The 9292-nt window shown below is 38.9% G+C and overlaps 1 protein-coding gene and 1 long non-coding RNA gene across 5 annotated transcripts in view; one reads left to right on the forward strand and one right to left on the reverse strand.

Annotated features, from left to right (window-relative positions):
* The window catches only part of arid1aa (AT rich interactive domain 1Aa (SWI-like)), a 23402-nt gene extending 19419 nt beyond the window's left edge, over positions 1 to 3983 (reverse strand). The window contains exon 1 of one of the 2 annotated variants that reach the window (XM_046846853.1): positions 2573 to 3983. In XM_046846853.1, the coding sequence (XP_046702809.1) occupies positions 2573 to 3478 (906 nt within the window). In that variant the 5' untranslated portion in view covers positions 3479 to 3983. The remainder of the gene's footprint in view (positions 1 to 2572) is intronic. The other variant, XM_046846852.1, reaches the window with a different exon arrangement.
* LOC124384193 overlaps positions 1 to 8743 on the forward strand; it is a 10312-nt gene extending 1569 nt beyond the window's left edge. The window contains exons 1-5 of one of the 3 annotated variants that reach the window (XR_006925359.1): positions 5034 to 5067; positions 5296 to 5490; positions 5587 to 5648; positions 5864 to 6670; positions 7295 to 8743. This is a non-coding gene — a long non-coding RNA (uncharacterized LOC124384193). Of the gene's footprint in view, positions 1 to 5033; positions 5068 to 5151; positions 5491 to 5586; positions 5649 to 5863; positions 6671 to 7294 lie in introns of those variants that run through there. The other 2 variants (XR_006925360.1, XR_006925358.1) reach the window with 2 other exon arrangements.
* The last annotated feature ends 549 nt before the right edge of the window (positions 8744 to 9292 follow it).

A 9292-nucleotide genomic window follows, 5' to 3' on the forward strand; every position in this document is an offset into this window, starting at 1 on the left:
TACTGAAAAGATACTACTGTACAGATAATCTATGGCAGTCATGTGACTATGAGGATACACGCATACAAATATTGGGATATTACTCAAATCTATCACCAAAAAGCTATAAAACGACAAATTAAAAGGCCATAATCTAGGAGAGAAAATGCTTATAGAAATAGACTGCCAACTATGCAATGATTACAACAAGGTTTGGCAAAGCATGTACTGAAAATTTCCATACTTAGTTTGACAATAAGCAACAATTATTTTTATTTGCTGTATATAACTGTCAATCTAATTTGTGAAAGATCAAAAAAGTGAATATACAACCAGTTGATGAATCAGCTTCAGTTAAAAACCTGCCACCGCCTGCTACTCTTTATTTACATGACAGAAATGACATGCATCTTACCCCATTTTACCTAGATAAAATTAATATTTACAATAAAAATTAAACTGTCAATTAATATAATCATGATGACAAAAATGCTTTGTATATAAGTTGCTAGAAAATTATATACTCTTAGAAAACCCAGCATAAAAATTAAGCATTTTAATAACCCATATGCAAAAGAATCAAAACTATACTACTAACTGTGCTATACACTGACTTAAATTAATGTTTTCTTCAGCCTCTCTTTTTGTTTTTTTGAACCATTAAAACCCAAATTAATATACTAATCGACTACAATAACACGAACACTATAATTATGGTATTTAATTAAATTAACCGCAAATAAAACTTATTCCGGTTAAATATATTTACACACTTTTTTTGGTGGGGGGGTTAAATATTGTAGACAGATATCCCAAACATGAATTAATTTATTATGATAGTGAAACTGTTGTTACAGCCAGATTTAATCATACACAATTTCCCCACGAACACAGGCCTGCACAAAAGCAGGAACACAATATACATTAAAGCAAAATATTATCATAACTTGATGTCACAAACATGCAGTTGCATTTTCACATGAGCTTAGGCACAGATGTGTTACTGCTAGTGCAATATGATATTTAACCATGTCAGGAAGAGCAGAACTACAGGAATTGCCAATAATTTACATTAGCAATCCAAGATAACAGAGTAAATTGGAATGTTGCTCTGAAACACTTGGAAATGTGGCACAATTCATAAAACAGTAAACGGCAAAATACATTTAACCTTATTCCAAACACATTATAAAATATATATATATATATATATATATATATATATATATATACACACACACACACACACACACAAAAACACATGCATATGTACATGTATGGTAAAAGTGTGTATGATTAAATTCAATTGTAGCATCAGTTTTGACTATTATCATCAATGTTTGAGATATCCGTTGTTGATCCCACAACTGGTTGCAGAATTTGCCTGCTCTTTAGTTATTAGAGTTAAATTCAATAGCAAAAAAAAATATTAGTTTTAGTACTAATATATAAACATATAAATAAATGTTGGTTGATTTTATTTCACTATGCAAAAAAAAAACCCTAATATAAAAAAAAAAAAAAAATCTAAGCTTAGTTGTATCTCAAATAATGAACTCAATTACAGTTGCATGAAAAGACAAAGTGCACATATCCATGCATTAATGAGATTTAATAAGTGTATGAAACATTACTTAGAGTAATTGCAGGAGGATGAGGGAGATGAAGCACATTAACTAATGAGGAATTGTTGCTGTGTTACATCATGAGAAATTATAAATGGCCATGAGCGCAGGATGGAGAGCCAATCAGATCTCGACTCGCGTGTCAACCCAAGACCAACTGTCTCCTGCCTTTGACACAAGCATTTTACCTCCACAATTCAAATCCCAGAGCAAAGCAATCTGGCCTTACTCAAATCACTTGGCTGGCGTTTACAGGCACACGCTAGCTGGCTAATACCGCACAACCCGGCTTCACGACTCGACTATCACGTTTTTACGATCAAATCTAAGCTCTCTGCTCACACCCGGGGCATTTCTAACCTTTCGGATTACATGTAAAAGCCGTACAGATGCATGGGCATTTATTTGGGCTCCAGGCTGGAAACTTAAGCAAACGCCGAGTCCTGCAAATAACTAGGCGTGAAACGTCCGCTAGCCCGCAAAATAAACACGTTCAAGCAAATATTACCATCGCAAAAGCGTTATCCATGCCTTATCCGATGCATACGGGGTTATTCTCCACCATCAATAGTCCACATTGAACACAAAACGTCAACAAACCGAACACCAATATAACCTTCAGCTAATTATGTTGAAGCCATCTGGTGATGAGGAAAAAGCGACTTGGAGCTAACAAATAAGCCTTTTCGCGTGTTTTCACCTACTTTATTGCTGACTTTCGGATTGCAGCTCGTATTTTCGCCTTTTTTCCCCCTCTTTCCATACGCATTACAATCGCAAGCCAGTCACTATTTCGCCTAAAATAAAGCCGTTAACCAGGCGTTGTAGGAAAAAACCAAGAAGGCAGCCATTTTATCGTATCTCTTAGCTAGACAATAGTTAGCCTAGCGTGCTCATGGCACCACATCACAGCGCCAATGATAAAAAAGCAAGAGGAACCAAATGAGCCACTTTGGTTTGAAACTCACCTGGGTTCTACCGAGGGTTTGAGCAGTACTTCCCGGGCTCATGGGTGGCGGGTGATGGCTCCTTTGTTGCCAGCCCGGATGGCCGCCTCCATACTGGGCAGCAGCATTGATATCCGCGGCTCCCTTGTTAGCGCCTTCCTGGTTGTTGTAGTCGCTCGGCGGGTAATTGGCGTATCCGCGGCTGGAGCTCGGCGAGGTTAGGAGTTGATTTAGGGTCGGTGTGGACGTGGCCTGTGGATTTGCAATGTTATAACGCTGATTATTGTAGGACGCGGCCATGGTCGGAGATCCTCCCGCTGGCTGCTGCTGTTGCTGCTGCTTAGCCGCCTGAGTCGGAGCGCTGCGCGGCGAGTTCATGGCGTAGCCCGGGCTCGGATACGGCGCTCGGTTCGGAAATTGTCCGTAGCTGTTAAACTGATGGTTCTGAAAGCCGTGGTCGTGCGAGTTCGGTCCATACGGCTCCATCATGTTGCTGGGCGCCGCGGCTGCCATGCCAGGGCTTTGTTGTCCGCCATGTTGATGAAAAGGGCCCCGTGTGTAGTGGTGAGCGTAGCCGTAGGACGGCGGCGCGAAACCGGAACCGTGGTGCTGATGGGCCATGCCCGTGTGGCTGTTCGCCTCAGGTCCAGCGGGATCATTTTGATTATTGGCGAGCCGCGGAGGATTGCCGTTGCCGTTCTTCATCTCGGACTCCCCTCCTCCTCCCCCTCCTCCCGTAGCATTGCCAGGCTCGGGCCGCTCATGCAGCTCGCCGCGGCCCGGTGATCCGATTTCTGATCCCGGATCCTTATTTTCCTGCTGCTTCTCCACCGGTACCGACTCCTCCTTTGGGTCTCGGTCCGCTTTTTTCAGCTCGGAAGGCGGGCTGCTGTTGAGAGAGGTAGCGCTGGCGACCTGAGCGGCCATGATAACCCCCCTCTCTCTCTCTTGCTCTCTCTCCCTCTCGGCGAGTCAAGTCACAAACGAACGCTAAACATTGAAACGTAAATACAACAGTTTTACAACCATCTGCCCGTATCTCGAGTCATCCCCACCCCTTACCGCCGGACCGAATCCGGGCTGCACCGTTAGCACTGCTTTTTAGGAGCACTCTGAGCAGTAAACTGTGTTCCCAGGGAATGAATTTACCCGACACGGAATTTGTGGGGGTTTCTATTACAGAACTAGACTACAGCGGAGGAACGGATCACACCAGCACGAGGCTCATACAGCCATTTTACCGACACACACACTGCAACACTGAAAACCCGGAGCGGATTTACCTCACAGTGCGGAATGGGCTCGTTTGGCGGGGAAAGTGGGGAGCTTGACGTTGCATAACAGCAAGAAAAACACCTTCATTAGCAATACATCAATTGACATAAAAAAAAAAAGTTAAATCTCTAATGATGCATTTTAAACGATAATTTGTATTGACTGTTTACCCATCAGGTCATTCCTTAACATTAGCTAAAATAATATAATCCCTTTTTTTTATGCTTATTTAGTCATATTTTAACTTTTTGTTTAATGGCTTACATTTTACTTCTTTACGGGGTTTGTTGTCAATCATAAAACAAATTTTTTTGATTGTGAGCGAGATTAGTGACTGGTTTACTGTCTGAGACCAAACAGTGTCAGAGTTTTATTAAAACCTTAGTGTGACTGCAACACTGGTCCTGAAGGCCACCAATATGAGGACATCATAGGATTATGAGAAGTACCAGGACATCCACAGCCACGCTAGTGGCAATTTTTGTGAAATGTAAAACGAAACATTGTAAAGAATTAGAAAAAATACACCCTAATGTTCAGGATGTTGCTCTGCAGACTGGCTGTTTATGTACAAGCCTATATTGTGCTGACTAATGATGCAAGCAGGACGTCATAATTTTCTTTAACTGTAGGTCAACGGTTATATGATCTTCGTAGGATTGATGATGCTATTTAATGTTATGTTACAGAAATCAGCCAAAAATTTATCTTTCGGAATCATTTTCTGCAAGTCATAATCTTACTTAAAATCACATACAATGAAACTTAGGGTTTGTGTTACTTTTTTTTTTTTTTTTTTTTTTAACAAAAGTGATTGATTTGCATACTCATCAAACCATTTAATGTGCCTCTTCATGCCATGTGCATACATTCACCTTGAATTTCTCAACTGTCTGGATACAAGGCCTGTGCCAATATACACACTGTAATAATGTGATAATATATGGCGTCTGCATTATACAGCCACACAGATATTCAGTTGGAAGTATTGGGAAATGGCACTACATTTAATACCCTATAAGCTTTAAAAAAAGAAAAAAAAAGGAAATTTGGCAGAAGCTGGTTTACAAATCTTTACTGTGTTTCGACAGGAACCCAGAATAAGGGCGAGTTGCTTGTGAGTGTAGCAGAGGAAGAGGCAGTAGAAGATAGGGCTGCTGGTGGGCGGGGCTTCCACTGAAAGCAGGAAGTGAAAATGGAAAAAAAAGAGACCGAGAGAGAGAGAGGGAGGGAGAGAGAGGGTGAGGAGAAAATCAGATAAAACACTGCAAGCGGTTGAAAAAGCAGAATACATTATCATCACAAAATAACCTCTGCCTATTTACCCTGTAGTTCACTCTGGCCTCTAAGAGAAACAGAAAGAAGGATCTCGCTAGGGACAATCATTTTCTGTGCACAAGAATAAAGCTCGTTTCTTGTTGCTCACGTCTCCCCGCCCCACACCCCTCTGTCTTTCTGTCTCTCTTTAGCTGAAGCCTTGCTGCTTGCAAAAGAAGCCGAACGCTGCTAGAGCCTGACTGTGGGGGATGGGTAACACAGCACACAGCACAGCGCGGCTTCAGTGCAGCGCGCGCGCGCGCGCGCACACACACACACACACACACGCTCTCTCTCTCTACTGCTTTACTGCTGGCCTACTCCATACTCCAGCCTCAACCAGTGGTGTACACTTCTTTCTTTTTAATTAAACCTCTTTCAATCAATACATTTGAAGTATTTTATCATTCATGAATGTACTACTGAAACCATTTTATTTTCAGGATTTCTTTACAAAAAAACAATATGGAAGGAAAGACTTAAAAACAGCCACTCTGGCAGAAATGTGCTGAGAATACTCCCTCAGGGAAGTAAAAATAAAAAAAAGACTAGTATTAGTTTAAAGATCATGATCATGTTTTTTGCTTTGCTGACCGTCAACTTAATTTGTTCCCAAATTCTTTAATTAGACCCACACAAATTTTCCATCTGGAGCAATTATCTAGTTTTAACTATTTCTGTTCATTAATTTATCTTCAGTAACCTCTTTATCCTGGTCAGGTTGGCAGTGGATCTGGAGCCTATCCCAGGAACAGTGGGCGCAAGGCAGAGACACACCCTGAAGGACACCAGTCCATCGAAGCAGGCCATGCACATACTCATTCACACTTAGAGTCTGCCAGTCCACCTATTTGTATGGTTTTTTTTTTGAGGTGGGGGAAATCTAGAGAACCTGGAAGAAACACATGGAGACACAGAGAAAAGATGTACAACAATTCAATGCAAACAGTAACTAAAACTGAGTACACTGGAACTATGATTTAACATCCCTTTCACAGTGTTCCTCTACCTAATTTTGTGACTTATAATTTTTTTTTGCATTTATTCAAAACAATATATTCCCTTTTTAATGAATGGACCGAAGGCTGATAAATCAAACCATGTGTCTGTTACAGGCCATAGATGGCCAAGAATGTGAAGGCCAGGGTTAGTCTTGAGTATAGGAATCAAATCTTGTCTGATTTTCTTGAAGAAAAGTTAACTTTTTATATTTAAATTAACTACAATTATTAACAATATGAGTGGGATTATATTCATGTAGCTCTAGTGTTAGATTTAATTAATTACAAACACAATAGTGGCTGGGCAATCATAGAACTGTTATTGAGAAATAATACATGTACATTAAATACATATTATGCCATGCAACAACATAGGAATTGGCCACTGTTTGGTGATCATGTTTCCTCCAGGGTCTCTTGTTTCTTCCCACCTCACACAGCAGTAGGTGGATGGTTGACTCTCAATGGCCCTAAGGTGTGAATGTGTTTGTGTATGGTGTACTGCATTTGACTGGCGTCTCACACGGTATGTGACTATTGTCTCTCTATTTTGCCACCAGTGATCCCAAGAGAAGTAGACGTGGACCTGGGTTTATTTGAAAACCTCATAGTGAGCAAATATAAGTGTTATTTTGTGCTGCTTACTGTTTTTTTTTTTTTTAGAATACCAACAATGTCAAACCTAGCACAGATCAAACTAAGCCATTCTGGGTTTTACTTCTGGACCTCATTAATAGCTGATAACATGTAGTTAATTTTTCCAACTCCATCATAGTTGTACAACTAGCTATTTATATGTAGGTGTCACTGTTTGTTAATGTAAAAATAAAAAGTAATGCTGTATGTCTTAGCCTTAAGCTGACTAAAATATAAAACGTTTGTTCACCAAAAGTAGGAAATGATTGTCCCGATTATATAATGTAAGAGTAACAAGGCTCATCAATAAAAGTATTAGTGTTGAGCAATGCATTTCAGGATATTATAGATTACATAATAAGAACGATGTGGGTTGAACTGTTACACATCACACCTGAGGGAAGATACAAATGTTTATATATTATTTGTTTCAAGTCTGTCCGTTTTTTTGTTATATTCCAATTCCATCATGCTGACATTTCCTGCAACTATATTTCATGTGTTTTTTCCCCAGACTGAAGAATATTAGCCCATATAAACATACGATCAAATCACCTCACACAATGGCCATTGACAAGCTGCATGAATCTACACTGGGCTAGAAAGAAATCAACCCCAGCCTTCTTTCTACTATTATGTGTATATTTCTTTTTTTTTTTATGAAAAAGCATGATGATGAAATGATATATGATAGATATTTGTATATGTTTTTGATATGTCTATGTTGTTGAATTTATTTTGAATTAGACAGTTACAGGTGTTAACTATTTATAAAGATTATTATATATAATACAGATATGTACATAAAATATACTTAATTGAAAATACACAATATGCATAAAATATATAGTATATATTAACATTGAACCAGGCAAATTCATTGCCATAAACATGAAAATAAACCACACATAAGCTAGAGTCAAGGCAATGAAAAAAAAAGGTGGAGATTGTTGTATGGAGCCATTCTTTCAATTAGTGGTTCATTCAATCGTTTACACTCAGACACACCCCCACATGGGAATCTACAAAGTAACCAGAGCACACACAGGGAAGTTGGGCCTTGGCCAGCAGGTTGCTGGGCAGCCGTCACACACACAAACTCTCTCTCTCAAGTGTGCTAAGGAAAGAAGTGGCAGTCTGAGAAACCAGCTCAAGAAAGCATAGATGTGGGTGAATTCGCACAACCAAACCCCCCACCCTCACTCAGAACACACAGACACACAACAAACCAAAAGACAACAGGCATGGGCATATTATAAGCCCACATTACTTTTTTATTATAATAATAATAATAATTATTATTATTACAATTAACCTGCTACATTTCCTTTGTTTCAAGCATGAGACCATGAGTAGGTAATATAGTGACTTCACTATATAGAATGAAATATTAAGTATACCAGAGAGAAGATAGGAGTCATCATGTTTATCACATGCTCAAAAAAAAAACAAACAACAACAAAAAAAACAGCATGATGAATAGACTCAAATGCATAAAAAAGAAAGGTACATTTTTGTTTATTGTATATAATTGAAATGGTTCCGGTTCCATACAATTTAGAGCCAAATGCTCAGAGATCTACCAGAATATAAACTAGAAATATAGGGTAGGCAACTTGTCAAACTAGTACATTCATAAGCCTAGGAAGGCAGAAGCGAATTTCACATCACTAACTCCTGCCTGTCTGGCTCCTGATTTTACCATGCAGCTCGAACTAAAGTGTGGACTGGATCATGGACCGAGTCAGTAGCTCACACTGTTTTCTCTCTCTCTCTCTCTCTCTCATTGCGTCCTGTTTTCTCAGTCTTTGCTCCATGTCTACCAAACCCCCTGCGCTTGTTTTTTGAAAGAATCATCAATAACATGTTACAAAGATGTGACTGCACATAAGATATGGACCCCGCATAGTGAAGAATGAAAAATGAAGACATATGTTGATCATCTGGAAAATCTACATACAGAATGCAATAAAGTACATGCATGTTCCTTCTGACACATTGCTGAAGTTTTCTTTTAGTTTATATATATATATATATATATATATATATATATATATATATATCTCATATAAAATGCAATCTTAAATAGTTATTTATATATTATTTAAAAAGAGGAGGGGGTGCTGCATAGTACTATACATTTTCCCAGCTTTATAATGATAGAGGAGCGGTGCGGAGCGTGAACAGGATTTTACACAAAACAGCTAGTTTATTATATTTGTGCTGCCTTCCAATAGTCCTGCAGTTATTTGGCTGCACAAAGACTCATTATTAAGGCTATACATTACTGTTATCTATTATCTCTGCTATAATTTTAGCAAGCACATTCATCAACAAAGTTAAATATGTTCATGTCTAGAAAGTAAAAATGAAACTGAATTGTTGTAATGGTAGAAACTTTTTTTTTTACAAACATTAAAAGAAACATTTCCTCTTAGCTGAGGCAGGCCTACTACTCACAGTTTCCTAGGCCATAACTAAAGTTCAGAGTCTGTGTTAGTCTTCAGTACTT

The sequence above is a fragment of the Silurus meridionalis genome, chromosome 4, assembly GCF_014805685.1.
Source record: "Silurus meridionalis isolate SWU-2019-XX chromosome 4, ASM1480568v1, whole genome shotgun sequence".
Lineage (NCBI taxonomy): Eukaryota > Metazoa > Chordata > Actinopteri > Siluriformes > Siluridae > Silurus > Silurus meridionalis.